Here is an 18,994-nt window from a genome sequence, read left to right as displayed (position 1 = left end):
GTAAATCGTGTTCCAAGGTATAGTTCAGTTCAGTTTATTGTCACGTGTACCGAGATACAGTGAAAAGCTTTTTGTTGCATGCTAACCAGTCAGCAGAAAGATAATACCTTTATTTGGGTGGGGCTAAAAACATTGAGATCAACAATCTTTGAGATTATTCCCAATCTGCTGAAAGAATTTTGCTATAATATAATTTTGATATAATGCTAATATATTCTAGATTTTTATTTTATGTGAATCTCATTCAGAACTTGAGATTCGTGCATAGTATTCCAGTGAAAACTATGAACACAGCTGTCACAAAAGGTTACAACTTAACATATTTATCAACCTTCACTCGCACACTTTGTCACTCTTCATTAATCATTTTACAACAGGTGGTTGTAAGAGACCATTCCTCAGTCCAAGTTCACCATGCTTTTCCACAACTAGTTGCCTCCCTAACAGCTCATCATAGCTGCACATATTGACTGCAACTTCCCAGCACCTGTCACAAGTGTCTTCCAATGTTAGCTGTTCTTGGCTTGCATAAATAAGCTTCTCCCAGTGAAAGTAATCTTGCCCTACCTCAAAATTCAAAAAGCAGTCTAATATCCATTGGTGAACTTAACGTGAGATATGTTCCAAAGGTATTATCCTTCCATTTCCAAACTAGAAATTATTGTTGGACATGCAGATTGATCAAAATTAATCTGTTTCCTAATTAAAACTCCATTCTCAGGAATGCAGAATGAAAGAGCAGTCAGTAGAAAGTGTTGGCTTTCCAATTTATCCACACTGGTGGTCTTTCAACAATGGAGTGCAAGTCGGATAGTTTTATAAACAAATTCCGCTTTGGAGTTTAAAAAATATCTCGCTGTGTCTTCCTTTAGGAGCAAAAATGAAGTAGAACATTTCAAACCAGAATTGATATCCATGATTAGATTTACTGTTCCTTACCAGACAAAATCCCTTCAAGAGAAGCCAATCCCCAAAAAATCTCTCAGACTTGCAGCAACTAAATTAAACTGTGCTGGATGAATGTTCACTTTAAAACTAAATAGTCCCATTCATTCCAATTTGGATTGGATGAAACAAAAGTTTTTATTGCGACCAAGTTAAAACATTAAAACAAGAAGGGTCTTGACCCAAAATCTCACCTATTCCTTTTCTCCAGGGATGCTGCCTGACCCGCTAAGTTACTCCAGATTTTTTAGCCTATCTTCGGTGTAAACCAGCATCTGTAGTTCCCTCCTAATCCATTGATTTAGAATTTGGCACCATAACCGAGTTTCACCTTCAAAGCCATATTAATTCTAATTTCCTGTATCTCTATTTTATAAGTAATCAATTATTACTTCCTCAGATCTCAACTGTTACCAGCCTCCTCATGCACATTACTTGAAGATTTCCAAGCCTTCTAATATTTCAAAATTCACAGAGCATTTGCATTTCAAACAAAATACAATTTACTGTCAAAAATATAACAGCATATGCCCACATACAACTCTAGGAAATCTATCAATCTTTTAAAGCTATTATGTAACAAAGTGCCAGAAGACATTAATCACATGTGTATACTTTAAAACTCATCATATCACCCAAATCTCACAATTGATGTTCCTCCCCCTTATCTCCCTTTAATGAAACAGAGAGAATGTACATTAGAGTATTGTCCATATTTTTTAAGATCTGTTCTTACTTGTAATCAACTCTTGCAATTATCATCAGCGATTCATGGTCTATAAACATTGGAATCAGACAATGTAAAACAAAAACGGAAATGCCGTAAATACTCAGCATGTCAGGCTGCTTCAGTGTAACAGAAACAGTGCCAACATTTCAGGTCTTTAACTATGTAGTAGGTTCAGTACGTATATTAATTGGATCTCTGTTGCTCTATTGCATTGTAATGTTGATTGGTTTGCGTCCACTTTGTCTTGATGATTTTCTTCATTAGTAAGATGGTCAGTAATTGGATATAATTTGCAAGATAATCAGTTCATGTTTCACTTAGTCTAAACTTTTAGCATTGTAACTTATTGATAGACATTTGATTGTGGATGTTTTCTAATTGTATAAACTGCTTACCTTTACCAATTGTAGAGGACATAGGAGATTATTCCTCTCACCTTTCTGCCCAAACCTGTAGTACTTTTGGATGAGGAAATCGCTCTTCTTCTTGCGAATGAAACACAAATCAAAGGAACCAAAACAAAATAGCTAATCTGTCCTTAATTCCTTTACATCAATTTGATTGGTTATCCTTTATTATTGTTTATGAACAGTCTATTACCGTAGTTTTTGAGATTAGCATTTAATTTACAGCTTCGGTGGTTTTGGAATTCAGGCATTCAAGCCAAACAAAGATGTCTAGATAGATATACCTGCAAATAGAAATGTGCAAGGTTGTGGGGAATGAGATGAACAGTTGGACTAATTGGATAGTTGTTTCAACGAGTCAAACAGGAGCAATGTCCCAAATGGATGGCTTCTATAATCTCTGGAACTCTCTGCCACAGAAGGTAGTTGAGGCCAGTTCATTGGCTATATTTAAGAGGGAGTTAGATGTGGCCCTTGTGGCTAAAGGGATCAGGGGGTATGGAGAGAAGGCAGGTACGGGATACTGAGTTGGATGATCAACCATGATCATATTGAATGGCGGTGCAGGCTCGAAGGGCCGAATGGCCTACTCCTGCACCTATTTTCTATGTTTTCTATAATGGGAGTATCTTTTAGAAAATACGTTGTTAATCTGCTAATCCTATGGTTCATATACATTTCAGTGTTTACTGCTATGTCCATAATCTCCAACAGGGGATAACATTAGGAATTTGGTCATCCATTCATTGGATATTTGTACTCTTCAAATAAAACTTTCTAATTAATATGATTTTTCCTCCTTTGATCATTGAATGCTGGCTATTTTTCTTAGTTCCTATTCTCTTGATCTCACTGTTGGGTTTCTTGCTGACTTTGTAGCTGAATTGTAGCCAAAGGTTTGGGACTTCCTGTATATATTCAATTAGCTGCTTAATCATCTTCAACTGTCCTTTTACACAGAATATTCTCATAAAAATATGATTTTGATTATTTGTTGTTGGAAACTAAAATTTGCAGCCTACTCCCTCTAGTTCTTTTCCCATTAATTTAATCTTTCTTCTTACTAATGATAGCAATTTAGTGAGATGAAATTTTGGTCTGGACTTTAGAAAGGTTGCATTTTAGATTCACCAGTTTGATTCCCAGGATAAGGGGTGGTCACACAGATATTGTACAACATTGACCTCTCCTGACTGGATTTTGGAGGAATGATGGGTGATCTCATTGAGCCGTGCAAGATTCTGAGTGGGAAATAAGTGGCTAGATGCTGAGAGTTTATTTCCTTTGGCTTGATAGTCTATATTTAGGCTTAGTCTCGGAATTATCTAACCAATTAGGACAGGGATACGGATAAATTCATTTATGAGAAGAGATGTTTTTGGCTTCTTGATTGTATTGAAATCTGATGTTGATAGGGTTTTAGACAGAAAGAGAATGGGAAGATGTGGGCCCCATGGTAGGTGATCATTGAATTATTGGGTGGCATGCTGTTGCTTCTGTTGTACATTATTACATTTTTTAAACCTCGGTTAAATCTCAATCGACCAGCTGTTCAAAGAATCCTAATTTCTAATCCCAATCCTAATTTCTCAAGTTTCCCTATATGATGTACATGTTATCTGAACATAATTTCAGATTATTATTAAATGAATAAACACCTCATTTAGGAGATAATTTCTGTTTTGTGCCCCTCAGCTGTGTCTGAGTAATGCAGCACAGAAAAAGACCCTTCAGCCACTGTGTCCATGGTGGCCATTTAGTTCCCATATATACAATTTCCATTTAGCACTTGCCCATACCATACTTTTGCGATATGTGCTTATCAAAGTACTTCTTAAATATTGTGGGAGTACTCAACTCCATCACCCACTCCAGATTTCAACCATTCTCTCGGTAAAAAAATCTTCAGATCCTTTGTAAACCTCTTGCCCCTCTGATTAATCCTATGCCCGTTGGTTACAGACACCTGTACTAAGGGAAACCATCCCTCACCATCTACCCTATTTATGCCTCATAATTTGGTATATCTCAATTATGTCTGTCTTCTGCTGAGTTTTTTTTTGTATGTTTTTATCTTGTGGCAGAGAAGTTTTCAATTGTAAATCAAGGAAACTGCAGATGCTAGAAGTCTGTGGATGTTTGCTAGAATTAAAATGCAAAAAAAGTAACCAGGTCAGGCAGCATCTCAGGAGAAAGATACAGAGTTAACATTTCGTGTTGAAGTCATGTTGTTCAAGCAATGGCTGGTAGCAGTGACGTTCCATTAATATTTTTTGACTTATTTGAATTGACACGGGAGATATGAGAGGTATCTACTTTTCCCCAACTGTGATAGCAATTGAGACCCATTGTTCTAGATCCTTTATTGGGTATATAATTCTTAATTATTATCTGTATTAAATTGAGATCTAAAGGACAGCAGATTTTAAGTATCATCTCTTCATACCTTGTATTTTAATGAAGGTAAGACTCAATTTGAGTGTAATCTGGAATGTTGTGGTAATTTAGAATTTTAATACTCAGATTGTAAAACTGGAAGCATTTAAAAAGTCCACAACTTTTGTGCTTTTAAAAGCTCAACTTTTTGAAATGGTATTAGATAATTCATTCTTTTGCAAATGTGCTAATGTGAATATTCAAGAGAACCTCGTAAGAATTAGTTTGCTTTATCATTGTTTCGTGTACTAAGGTACAATAAAAAGCTTTGTTTAGCTTGCTATCCAACCACATCAGATAATACCATATATAAATACAATCGTCAAATTTAAGTACAATAGATAGATCAAAGGAGAAGACACAGAGTGCCGAATATAATTCTCAGCATTGCATTACAACAGATCGTTAGATGGCTTATAAATGTTGATGGCATGATTTTTAGGTTTATCAAAATCTTCCAAAAGTGACTTTAAATCGAAGGCTAAGAAGTCTGTCGAATACTAGGTTCAATAGCAAAAAACCATTGATCTTTGCACAGGAGCGCTCAGTTATGTGCAGTTTTACGAAATGGACATTATTTTGCTGCTTGGAAAGAATGGACTGGAACATGAGAACAACGTTTACTTTCTGATTGCTTTAATGCATTTAGTGTCTTTTGCTTTTCTTATGCATTGATGGGTCTGTTCACATAGTTTCAGACTTCCCATGTTGCTGTGTCTCTGTAAAGTGATGTTTGATAGTTATTCAGCATTACTTAGCCTCGTCACTTCTTCTTTCCTCAGGGAATTTCTCTTATGCCAACCAAACAGCTACACTGAGATGGGTTCTTGATTTTTATTTGGATTGCACAATGCAGTGAGGTAGAATTTATCTGGTAGAATCCCATTGATGTGCTGTTGATACATTTTTGATACAGCATACATTTTTGAAACACAGTACCTGGAATCCATCAGGCAAGAACTGGGAATAGGGTACTATGAAGATAATAATAGGGTTTGGCAGCGTGGACATGGGTTTACGAAAGAGAAAATCGTGTTTTTCAAATCTGTTGGAATTTTTGAGGTACTAAACAAAAACATTAAAGTATACAAAATAAGAGTAGTAGGATATTTCACATCTGAAGCATATTCTGCCATTTAATATCATATCTAGTTTCTACCTCCATATAATTTTTCCACTTGCTGACCTATAGAAAAGATAAGACAAGTTGAAGTGTCTTTGGCTTTTCAGAACATCTTCAAACTTCACAATAACACCAGAAGTTATTTCCAAAAATGAGGACACATAGAATTGAGATTAATATAGAGGCATACAGTAGATTGAGGATTGGCTCACGAACCAAGAACAAATTAGAAATAAATGGAGCATGTTTAAGATGGACACATGGACCAGTGCAGTTCCGCAAGGATTGGTGAATGGGCCCCAACTGTTTTATCAGAAATTTGAATGAGGGTATCAAATGCAATAAATCCCAATTTTCCAAATATATATAAGGTCATAAAGAATAGTAGAATTAGGCCATGCGGCCCATCACGTCTACTCCGCCATTCAATCATGGCTGATCTATCTCTCCCTCCTAACCCCATTCTCTTACCTTCCCCTCATAACCTCTGACATCTGTAACTAATCAAAAATCTATCTATCTCTGCCTTAAAAATAATCACTGGCTTGACCTCTACAGCCTCCTGTGGCAAAGAATTCCACAGATTCACCACCCTCTGACTAAATAAATTTCTCCTCATCGCCTTTCTAAGAGAACGTCCTTTAATTCTAAGGCTATGACCTCCAGTCCTAGACTATCCTACTAGAGGAAACATTCTCTCCATATCCACTCTATCCATGCCTATCACGTTTCTGTATGTTTCAGTGAGGTCCCCCCTCATTCTTCTAAACTCCAGCGAGTACAGACCCAGTGTTGCCAAACGCTCATCATAGGTTAACTACTCATTCCTGGTAGACAAAAATGTTGGAGAAACTCAGCGGGTGAGGCAGCATCTATGGAGCGAAGGAATAGGTGACGTTTCGGGACGAGACCCTTCTTCAGACTGATGTGTGGGTAAGGGGGGGGGGGGGGGGGGTGGGAAGAAGAAAGGAAGAGGTGGAGACAGTAGGCTGTGGGAGACCTGGGAAGGGGAGGGGATCATTCTTGTAAACCTCCTCTGGACCCTCTCCAGAGCCAGCACATCCTCTGATATGGTGCCCAAAATTTCTCACAATATTTTGAAATGTGGCATGACGAGAGCCTCAGCATTACATCCATGTTTTTGTATACAAGCCCTCTTGAAATATACCCAATATAATATATAGCTGTGTGGGTTGAGAGAGCTTAGCCTGAGGCTTTAGGGGGACATAGAAGGTTAGATGGATGGAGGTGACGGATGATATGAGAAAAAATGTGAGAGTGTCCATTTTGGTAGAAAAACACATGCAGTATTTTTTAAATTTTAAGAGATTGAAATCAGTTAGTGTTTAGAGGGACCAAAGTATTTTTTACATGAATCAAAGTATGTTTACATGCTGACAATTAGCAATTAAACAACTCCAAATATGATGTTGCCTTTATTGCAAGAGGATTTGAATAAAAAAAAGTAGTGACTTCCATGCTCATTATATAGAACCCACGCAAAATCACATCAGGAATGTCATGTTTAGGTCTGGCTTAGGTCTACCGGAATGATATGGAAACTTAAAACGTAGGTAAAATAAATAAGTGCAGGATCAGACCATATATTCTCTGCCATTCAATCCGATCATGCTGATCATTTATATCAATATCACTTTCCCACTCTTTCCCCATTCTCCTGAGGCCTTGTGACAAAGTGGTGCCACAGTTAGCGCTTCTGCACTGCAACTCTAGCAATCCAGGTCTGAAGAAGAGTTTCGGCCCGAAACGTTACCTATTTCCTTCGCTCCATAGATGCTGCTGCACCCGCTGAGTTTCTCCAGCATTTTTGTGTACCTTTGATCCTGACCAAGCATGCTGTCTGTGTGAATTTGTAAATTTTCTCTGTGGCAAGATTCTTAGATTCCATATTTCATAAGATCTTCTTCTTATCGAGCCCACACACAAGATTAGAAGTTGTTCAGCCAGAGCTGAACACACTCGGCATCTGCATACAATGGTGTCTGTCTTGAGCTTCTTGTGTTTCTTGTGCGTGGTGGTGGTAAGATTGGTGAAAACGGGGCTGCGACATGAACGCTCTTTCCTTGACCCCATTTCATAAGATACAGAGGAGGCTATTTTTGCCCATCATGCTGGCCCACTACTTTTCTCTGTAACCTGCTCTCCCCACATTCCCAGCAGCTCTAATCCCCCATTCCTTCAGATCCTAGCACTCGCCTACACACTAGGAACTATATACAGTGCCGAATTAATCTACCAACTCCTGCATGTTTAGGATGGGGAGGAAACCACATCGACAATACGCACGTAGTTACAAGGAGAATATTCAAATTCCACACAGTCAGCACCAGAGGTCAGGAGTGAATCCAGGTCCCTGGATGTCACCCCCCAAATGTTAGTTTGGTTTATTGTCATGTGTTCCAAGGTATCATGAAAAGTGTTTTAGTTGTGCGCTATCCAGTCAGCGGAATGACTATACATGATTATAATCAAACTTCCCACTGTGTACAGATACAGTATAAAGGGAATAATGTGTAGTGCAAGATAAAAGTCCGATTAAAGCTAGTCCGAGGGCCTCCAATGAGGTAGATGGTAGCTCAGGACTGCCCTCGAGTTGGTGATAGGATAGTCGGTTGCCGGATAACAGCTAGGAAGAAGCTGTCCCTGAATGTGGAGGTATGCATTTTCACACTTCTAGTGTGCATCGATGATTGGAGAATTGGGTTGAGCTAATGTGGTTAAGAGAGATTATTTAAATATGGAATAGAAACATAGAAACATAGAAATTAGGTGCAGGAGTAGGCCATTCGGCCCTTCGAGCCTGCACCGCCATTCAATATGATCATGGTTGATCATCCAACTCAGTATCCCGAATAGGATGTTGGGAATGTCCTGAGAGCTGGCATAAACTCAATAGATCTCTGTAAGTAATTCTGTAAGGTGACGTGCCTCAACGACTATCGACCAGTGGCACAAAAGTCGGTAGTGATGAAGTGCTTTGAGAGGCTGATCATGGTGCAAATCAACTCCTATCTCGACAAAAACCTAGACCCACTGCAGTTTGCCTACTACCACAACAGATCAACGGTAGATGCGATCTCACTGGCTCACCACTCCACTCTGGACCACTTGGACACCAAAAACTCATATGTCAGGCTGTTATTCATTGATTACAGCTCGGCATTTAATACAATCATCCCCTCCAAGCTGGTTAGCAAGCTCTCAGATCTGGGTCTCTGCGCATCCCTCTGCAATTGGATCCTCGACTTCCTCATTCAAAGACCACAGACTGTTCATATTGGTGGAAATGTGTCAGACTCGATAACAATCAGCACGGGAGCACCTCAAGGCTGCGTGCTCAGCTCCCTCCTGTACTCACTCTATACTCATGACTGCGAAACCAGTCATAGTGCGAACTCCATCATCAAGTTCGCTGACGACACCACTGTTGTGGGACGTATCACTGATGGGGACGAGTCATAGTATAGAAGTGAGATCGACCGACTGACCAAATGGTGCCAGCACAATAACCTGGCCCTCAACACCAGCAAAACCAAGGAACTGATTGTGGACTTTGGAAGGGGTAGGATGGGGACCCACAGTCCTGTTTATATCAACGGGTCGGTGGTGGAGAGGGTCAAGAGCTTCAACTTCCTGGGCGTGCATATTTCTGAAGATCTCTCCTGGTCCGAGAACGCTGGTGCAATTATTAAGAAAGCACATCAGCGACTCTACTTCCTGAGAAGATTACGGAGAGTTGGTATGTCAAGTAGGACTCTCTCTAACTTCTACAGGTGCACAGTGGAGAGCATGCTGACCGGTTGCATCGTGGCTTGGTTCGGCAACTTGAGCGCCCAGGAGCGGAAAAGACTACAAAAAGTAGTAAACACTGCCCAGTCCATCATCGGCTGACCTCCCTTCCATCGAGGGGATCTATTGCAGTCGCTGCTTCAAAAAGGCTGGCAGCATCATCAAGGACCCATACCATCCTGGCCACACACTCATCTCCCCGCTACCTTCAGGTAGAAGGTACAGGAGCCTGAAGACTGCAACGTCCAGGTTCAGAAATAGCTACTTCCCCACAGCCTTCAGGCTATTAAACTCAACTGAAACAAATCTCTGAACACTAATAGGCCATTATCTGTTTATTTGCACCTTATCTGCTTATTTATTGATGTGTGTATATATTTATATAATGGTATATGGACTCACTGATATGATGTTATGTATTCGTGCCTACTATATTCCGTTGTGCTGATGCAAAGCAAGAATTTCATTGTCCTATCTGGGACATATGACAATAAACTCTCTTGACTTGTCTTGACCTCTAAATGTAATGCACCGTATCTAGTGGTTCACCTTTATCTATTGTGCTGGTTGTCTCCTCAAATCATTGAGGTTTGTCAAACACTATTTCCCTTCCGTAAATTCATGACGAGTGTCTAATTCCATTGATATTTTCTCCTGCCATCACATTTACCTTGATACTGACCTTCTCTCCCCTGCTGAGTTGTTCGGCATTTTGTGTCTATTTTCGGCCAACTGATCTGTGATCTCACTTTTTTTAAATGGTGAGATCACATTTGCCATCCTCCAATTGTTCCACAGGAACAATTTCATAATACATAGGATTTTGGAAGCTGACCACCAATAAATCCACTATTTCCCTTATTGATCTTTAGTTCCATTAATTTCTCGAGCTCTTTAAACAATTTCCTTTCATTTTTCATTTTTCATTTCTCCCTAGTGTTTCCAGGATTTATTTGTGTCCTCTTCATGAAGACTGAACCAACTTCTTTAAAAAAAAAAAAATTTTCTAATAAAATAATTGCCCTCTTTATTTTCCCCCTCATGGGTTCCATTTTAAGTGTACTCCTATATTTTTATACTCTTCAAGAGATTGGCTTGATCCCAGTTTCCTGTCCCTGACATATGCCTCCCTTTTCCAGACCGGAGCCTGAATATTCCTCTTAAATCAGGGTTCCCTAATCCTGCCAGTCTTTCATTCATTTGAACAGAAACATCCTATCCCTGAACTCTTCCACCACTCACTTTGAAAAGCCTTGCTTATGCAAGATGTTCTGTTACCTGCATATAGTCTCTCCCAGTCAATCTTTGCAAGTTTCTGTCTGATGCCATCAAAATTAGCCTTGTCCTAATTTTTAGGATTTTAACGTGGACCAATCCTATCTCTTTCCATAATTATTTTTAAACTGGAATTATAGTCACTGGGTCCAAAGTGCTCCCCCACTGACTTTTTAATCACATGCCCAGCGGTGTTTCCCAATGTGAGGTTGAGTGTTGCCCTCTCTCTCGTAAGGTAATTGCTTACGAAAATCTATCTGCACACACTTCCATCCAAGTACTTAGCACTGTGGCAGTCCCAGTCAACATTAGGAAAGTTAAAATCGCCTAAAATCGCCTACCATATAACAATAACAACCATATAACAACCATTACAACCCTATTAATCTTACAGCTATTCTCAATTCTTTTACATAGTTGCTTTTCCTGTTTACTATTTGGAAGTCCCATAGTACAATCCCATCAGATCAATCTCTTATTTCTGAGTTCCACTCACATATATTCGCTGTGCAATGTCCTCCCTAATCAAACAAACGGCTGCTCCTCTCTTACCTTCCACCTTTATCATGCCTGTAGAATCTGTATCCCAGAATGAGGAGCTGCCAATCCTACCCATTCTGCAACCATCTTCTGTAACAGCTATAATATCCCACTTCCATCTATGCTCTGCGTTCATCTGCCTTGCCTGTCAGGCTTCTTACATTAAAACAAATGCAGTTTAGTGTATCAGACCTTTCTCACTCCCTGTCCTCCTCTTGCTGTCCTGCCTGTTGAATTTGCTTTAACTTCGGTATTTGTCTCAACTTTCTCATCTGCCAAGTTACTTTTTTGGGGCCCATCCACTTGCCAAACCAATTTAAATCCTCTTGCACATCATTAGCAAATCTCCCAACCACTCGGAGATCTCTTGGCCTGGCACCTGGGAGGCAGCATACAAAGGTTTCGACCTGAAGCATCTCCCATTCCTTTTCTCCAGAGATGCTGCCTGATCTGCTGAGTTACTCCAGCTTTTTGTGTCTATCTCCAGCATAGTAATTATTGCAGAACAGTATAAACTCAGGTATAATGGTATATGGACACACTGATCTGTTTTGTAGTTAATGCTTACTATGTTCTGTTGTGCTGAAGCACAACAAGAATTTCATTGTCCTATCAGGGACACATGACAATAAACTCACTTGAACTTGTATCTTATCCCATCCTAGTTTAATGTTGTCCCAAGTTCAGTTTTGCTCTAATATAATTAACTTTTTTGTAATTTATTTATTATGGTAGAAGGAGTGCAGTCTGCAGTCACTATGCCAGAAATGACAGAAAATCAGACACCGCTGCGCATAACTCACAGGTAAGTGGGGTGATTTTAAGTAAATACTTGAGATTCTTTCTGGTTCTAATGTATCCTTTCTATTCCGAAGCTTAGAGTGGGTTCAATTTTGCTTGTGTTCTGATCCTACTCAAGTATCTCATGGGGCCATCCCTTCCAGAATGACCATGCCTTCAATAGTTTCTTCAGATTTATTGTTTTAATTGATGTGTTTCAGCGTCCAATCTCCTTTCAACTATTGCGATTGATTCTCACACTGATGCATATTTTATTTAAAAGTATATTGGAAATACATCCAAAAGGCACAGAGCACAATATTGTACTCATTATTCTTGTTTGCACAGTTGGTGTTCTCGTGAGCTTGCAAAGTTGCAGTTGGATGTTATTTGTCAATCCAAGAGCTGAGTTGTTCATTTCATGTAAGAATAATAGCATGTATATAGTATATAGTATAGCATAATAGGTTTGTGATATTGCTGTATGGACAGGCTTTAATATGTGAGGATGATACAACCTAATGGTTGTGGAAGAGGTTGGAGATGCTGATTAGGTGCGTCTCCTAAGATATTTACAATATCTTGGTAACTTGATAAATTGGGTGTAGCAGGGAGGGTTGGTCTAAAGTGAAGTTTTCAGTTGTACCTTGTATTAATCTGATCCTAGGCCACTTAATTTAAAGGAAGTAAGTGAGATGCTTGCAGATGTCTTAATTTAATTTACCAAAGAGCTTGCACATCAGGAGCAATTCTTTGAGTTTTGACAATTGTGTATGTCACTCTGCTATTTAACTGAAAGTAAAGAGATGAAAACTACAGTATTGTAACCCACTTAGCATATCATCTGTTGTCAGGAGATTCCTGATCAAGGATTATTAAATATGTTGGGAAATGTTCAGTAAATCAGAGAGACCGCATGGATCACTTTGGAAAGTATCCTTATGAGAGGTTGAGGAGCACAATGCACTGTTCTCACTAATGCTCACCAGTGTAATCAGCGGAACAAGCATCTGCAACAAGTTGATCCATGAAAAAGTCAAATTAACGGAGCTTTCTCAAGAGTTGCCACAGACACTCTCTAGCAGTTATGTCCTTTAGACTTGTCCAGCTTTATAAGCATTGGTGCTACCAAACCTCCCTATGACTGCGTGAGATATCTCCGGGTGCTCAGGTCTCCTCTCACACTCCAAAGATGTGCAGCTTTGTAGGTTAATTGGCTTCGGTAAAATAGTTGCGAGTGTGTAGGATAGTGTTAGAGTAATCACTCGACAGCGTAAACTCAGTGGGCCAAAGGGCATGTTTCCTTGCTGTATGTCTAAAGTCTAAAGCCACAATGCCCTTCTAGTATTTGACATTTACCATCTTGAGTAAATGACTCTGACCATCTATCCTATCTATGTCACATCATTTTATATGCTCTTATCAGGTTGCCCCTCAGCCTCTGACTCCGTAGAGAAATATTCTAAGTTTGCCTTGCTTCTCCTTATGGCTAATACATAGAAACATAGAAACAAACATAGAAAATAGGTGCAGGAGTAGGCCATTCGGCCCTTCGAGCCTGCACCGCCATTCAATATGATCATGGCTGATCATCCAACTCAATACACTTCAATCCAGGCGATATCCTGGTGAATCGCTTCTGCAGAATCTCCAAAGTCTTTAAATCCTTCCTAGTGACCAGAACTGCACACACTACTGTAACCTGACTAAAGTTTTTATATTACTGCAACATAACATCAACTTTTATATTGCTGTTGGGTCAGAACTTATCAAAAGACTGTCAAAGAAAAATCGAAGGCATTGACTATATACAATGATTCTATGAACATAATAGTGCCAGGCTGTAGTTTGGTGTCTATGGAACAATCTTCCAGTTTAAATAATCCCTAGATATTCAGGAGGTCTCAGTCCGATGCTTTGACTAATGCTAAGTGGTTTGCCTTAACTGTGTTTTAATGGAACAGTTTGATGCAATTTGCTTGCTCAGCATTTGAGGATTGTTAAAATCCAGCCATGCAAGTAAAAAAAAAAAAAATCCGTAAATACTGGAAATATCAAATAAAAACACAGGGTGGTAGTCTGTTACAAGGGGTGTGTTGCAGGGATCGGTGCAGGCCTTTTTTGTATATATGTAATGACATGCATGAGAATTTGGAGTCATATAGCATGGAAACAGGCCCTTCAGCCCAACTTGCCCACACTGACCAACATACCCCACCCACACTAGTCCTCCCTGCTTTTGGTCCATATCTCTATTAACCTACACTATCCATATACATGTCTAAATGTTTCTTAAGTGTTGTGATGGTATCTGCCTCAACTACCTCCTCTGGCAGCTTGCTCCATACACCCACCAGCCCTTGTGTAAAAAGTTACCACTCGGGTTCCCACTAAATCCTTACCCCCTCACCTTAAAGGTTGTATGCTTGATAAGTTTCCTGATGACATGGAAATTGATAATCGTAGATAATGAAGAAGGTTGTGTAAGGATGCAGTGGGACATTGATCAGCTGTAAAGTTGGGTGGAGCAATGGCAGGTTGAATTTAATGCAGACAAGTGTGAGGTAACGCACTTTGGGAACGTATATGGCAGGAACTTTAGCATGTGTTGATATATGGAAGGACTTTGGGTGCAAATCCATATCTCTCCGAAAGTGCCATCACAGAGAGATAGGTGGCGCAAAAGACATTTGACATGCTTACTTTCACAGGCCATGGCGTGGAGGTAAAAGTTTTAATGTCATATCGCAGTTGTATATATATTGATTAAACCTTAATTAGAGTACTGGGTAAAGTTTTTGTCTCCAAGCTGCACAAATAATATCGTAGTAATAATAAAGCGCGTGCAGAAAAGATTCACCATCATGTTATTTGGAACAGTTATTATAAGGAGAGATTGGATGGGTTGGCTTTATACTCACTGAAATATAGGAATCTAAGGATGACCTTAAAGATGTTTCTAAGCTTATGAGGGGCATAGTTTGCATAATCGTTGGTCTTTGTCACAAGGCAGGGGAGCCTAAAACTAGAGGCTCAAGCGTCAGGAAAAAAATAATAAATTGGTGGTATAGTGGATGGGGAAGAAAGATCTCTGTTTATAACCAGATCTAGAGCAATTGGGAAGGTGGGGCAAGGAATGGTAAATGACATTTAATTCTGACAAGTGTGAGATGTTACATTTTGGTATATCAAACCATGGCAGGACTTGCACAGAAAATGTGTAAATGGTAGAGCCCTGAAGCGTGTCGTGGAATAGAGATCTAGGAGTTTGGTGTAAGGTTTCCTGAAAGTGGCAGTTCAGGTGGGTAAGGTGGTTGACACTTGTCTTCACTAGGAAGTGTATTCAGTACAGAAAGACTGAGACTGTGATACGGCTGTTACAAGTCAATGGTGAGGCTGCCAGCTATAGGAACAATGTCATTTAAATTAGAAAAGGTGTAGAAGAGATTCACCGGAATGTCATCTGAACTTGCAAGCCTAAGTTACAGGGAGAGGCTGGATAGGCAGGAACCTTTTTTCTTTGGAACATAGGAGATTGATTGAAATGTACAAATTTGGGAGGAGCATGGATAAAGTGAACACTCACAGGATAGAAGATTCTGTGGCACTGAATGAGAACAACACCTAAAGCTTTGAAGAACCTCAATGCCACCTAAGATAAAGCAGCCTGGTATATTGCCACCCCTTTAACCACCCAAAGCATTGGTGGGTTGACATCCTGGAACTCTCTACCAAACAGCACTGTGTGTGAACACCTTCACCATGAGAATTGCAGAGTACAATGGAGTGCCTCACTACCATCTCCTCTAGGTTAAGTTGGGCAATAAATTGGTGAGACCTAGATCTTGAAAATGAATAAAAGACACATTTGGGTGGGTTGTTTATCTTCTTTTATTGCTACTTAACTATTTCCTTTTTTTTCCTTATGTAAATAGGAAGAAAAATCGAGAATCTCACAACGCAGGTCAGTGTTTGGTACTGTTTCTGGTTCAGTGTTATGATAGTTACAGTAATTTAGCTGTTTTTAGTACATGTAGGGAGGATTTTGAGAAAGCACGAGGCTGCAAACTTTATGGAACGAGCATTATGATTGCATGAATTGTTCACCGTTGATGCATATTCTTCTGTTGTGATGTGTGTACCCAAAACTTCCCATGAAGTCTTTCAAGTCTGGACCTTACAGTCCACCAATGTTACTGTCCCTATGCACCAGTCACCTTAATTAGTGAGGATCAGCATGAATGATTTGGATACTGAGCTAAGCCAGTAACTCAAAATGAGTAATGAAGCCGTTGTTATGTGGAGTTAGTGATGAGCCAAGAGAATTATTGCCAAGATACAAAACTGTTCCGCCCCCCCTCCCCTGACATCAGTCTGAAGAAGGGTCGACCCGAAACATCGGCCATTCCTTCTCTCCAGAGAAGCTGCCTCGCCCGCTGAGTTACTCCAGCATTTTGTGTCTACCTTTGATTTAAACCAGCATCTGCAGTTCTTTCTTGCAGAATTATTCCCAATCTGCCTTGCTCATTTTGTCATTCACAAAGCATATTTTGTGAAGCATTCACTTGAGCATTGTTTCATGGTCACTTGTTCCATGAACCCACAGGTGTTCCATAATAAAGTTAACATTGATTTTTGCTAAATAATGTAAAGTTTGAAAATGTTATTATCATTGGAATTTATTGCAGTAACTGCTGGTATATGGCTTTTTCTGCTTGAAAAATCTTTGGATAGCTTCAGGAACATGCTTGTGTTCAGCTGACAATCTCCTAACTTGCTCTTTATTTTTTACTTGATAATCTTGCTGTGCCGTTGTGGTCACTATTAACCTCGGCAATCCAGCTGTATCTTCTGTCCCTTGTTGCAAGTGGCCTCTGCCACTGATAGTCCAGGTGTTTTATTGTTAGTGTGACGACCATTGTTATATTTTGCACTTAACTATATAGTCAAGTATTATATTGGTCTTTTTCAAGGGACAATTACCTAGCACCAAGTGACAGTAATAATGAATTAACTGTTATGGTAATGTTTATTGTAATTATTGCAGTGACAATGTAAACCATGTATTGGCCTGGACTTTGTAGGAGTAAAGGCAGAGTAATGACCTTTGCTTGCCATCATTAGTCATTAGTTTATTGTCACGTGTACCAAGGTATAGTGTTCATTATTCCATACAACTGACAGCAGCTCCAGGATTTGTGTAAATGCATGCTGTAAAAACACTATGCTTTCATTGCACCCTCACTAACTCTATGCAGTGTGCTGCAATGCACCCAAGCTGAATTTCCTTAAACTGATATCACCATGGAAGTACGCTGGTAACACACAGCAGGTCAAGCAGTTAAGAAATAAAATAATGTTTCAGGTTGATGACATTCCATTAGAAAATCTTTTGATTAGTTTGATTAATTATATGAGATCTAAATTATTTTTTTATTTGTTAACCAAGCCATAGCCATTGAAGTATATGTCCCTTAATTCACATGCATTACATTAGTTCTTGTATTTAACTTTTGTGAAATTTTAAATTGCAAGGTTTTTTTTAGATATATCCTTAGTGGAGATATTTCAGTTGCTTTACTCATGTATAGATCCAGTCAATGTTTTGCATTCTGTATGATATTTATAAATGAAAGTATTTTGTGGTTCTCCGCCTGTGAAATTCTCTCAACTGATTGAGTGTATGGGCAGCTGATCAGACTTTGTGTCAGGAATGGGTATCTTGATCTGATGAAAGATCATCCACCTGTAATATCTCAGTTTTTGTTTTCTCAGATGCTGCCTGATTGCTAGGTATTTCCAGCATTCTCCTTTATTTAGATGTTCAACATTTGCTCTGTCTGAACCTCAAGGGTCTAGAATGTTTTTTTCCCCTTTCTGAACCTTTCTCAGTTATTTATCTCGTCTCATTACTTCAGACAGATCAGCTTCCTCTCCTGCGACACTGAAATAATTGATTTATCCAGACAACCTTGGTCTCTAGAGACATTCCCATTTTTGCTGCACCCCCTTTCTCTTTACATCTTAAAATATGCTTATTTTCTCATTTTCAAGTTCTGGGGAAGCAATTGACCTGAAATGTTAATGTTGTTTCTCTCCCCTCTGACGCTGCCTGACCTGCTGAGTATTTCCAGCATTTTCTTGTTTTTAATTGTTTGATGACTTAACAGACGCTGAGCACGCGGAATCCTTTTGAATTGATATCTGAAAGAAGCAGTCATTGGAATAGGGCAAATTCTCTTCATGAAAATTGCTTGATCTTTGTTGAGAATATTTTTCCTTCCCGCTTTCAATGAAAATCAGTTACTTTGCCAGTAACCGCACATACTGGTTCACTTTATTACAATGTCACATTCAAGAGTTTGAAAATTACAATATTATGTACTATTCCTATTAGTGATTACCAATTGTGATTGTTTTACTAATGCTCTTCTGAAAAATCATCCAGAAATGTATAGTTCTCCCCCCCTCCATTAAATACAGCAACATTTCTTTACTTCAAAAGTTTTCCTTCACTCCCAATGTTGATACATAACCTTCTCTGTGAATAACAAGGTTATGGAAAATTATAGGTTTGTCTTTGAGCTGAGATAAACAACTGCAGCCAAGGAGATGGAGAGTAAACAAAAGACGATGGCTGAGGGGAAATTGCTTAAGTTTTAATAAAGTACTGGATGTAAATTAAACTGAAAATTAAATGCTAAAGCTTGCTGTGTGTGAATTAGTTGATCACTGGGTTACTTTGGAGAGGGTAGTTATTAGATTTATAACCACAGTGGAAATGGTCAGGTATCCAGTTAATGGGCAGCACAGAGCAACTTTATTGTGATGTGCCGGAGTAATATGAAAATAATTCTAACTTTCCCAACATAATATTTCAGAACTTGGCTGCCTTGGTTGCCTGCAGACGTGTTACTGTCATAAAGGAAAGTTAGAAAATAGACAAAA

General features: G+C 39.2%; 1 protein-coding gene across 3 annotated transcripts in view; it reads left to right on the top strand.

The window, feature by feature from the left end:
• Positions 1–18,994, top strand: part of usf3 (upstream transcription factor family member 3) — a 37,713-nt gene that overhangs the window by 5,252 nt on the left and 13,467 nt on the right. For 2 of the 3 annotated variants that reach the window (XM_033023116.1, XM_033023114.1), the window contains exons 2-3: positions 12,002–12,071; positions 15,982–16,010. In XM_033023116.1, coding sequence (XP_032879007.1) covers positions 12,025–12,071; positions 15,982–16,010 — 76 coding nt within the window. In that variant the 5' untranslated portion in view covers positions 12,002–12,024. The remainder of the gene's footprint in view (positions 1–12,001; positions 12,072–15,981; positions 16,011–18,994) is intronic. The other variant, XM_033023115.1, reaches the window with a different exon arrangement.

Source organism: Amblyraja radiata, chromosome 6 (assembly GCF_010909765.2).
Source record: "Amblyraja radiata isolate CabotCenter1 chromosome 6, sAmbRad1.1.pri, whole genome shotgun sequence".
NCBI lineage: Eukaryota > Metazoa > Chordata > Chondrichthyes > Rajiformes > Rajidae > Amblyraja > Amblyraja radiata.
This window is presented reverse-complemented; position numbering and strand designations above follow the sequence as displayed.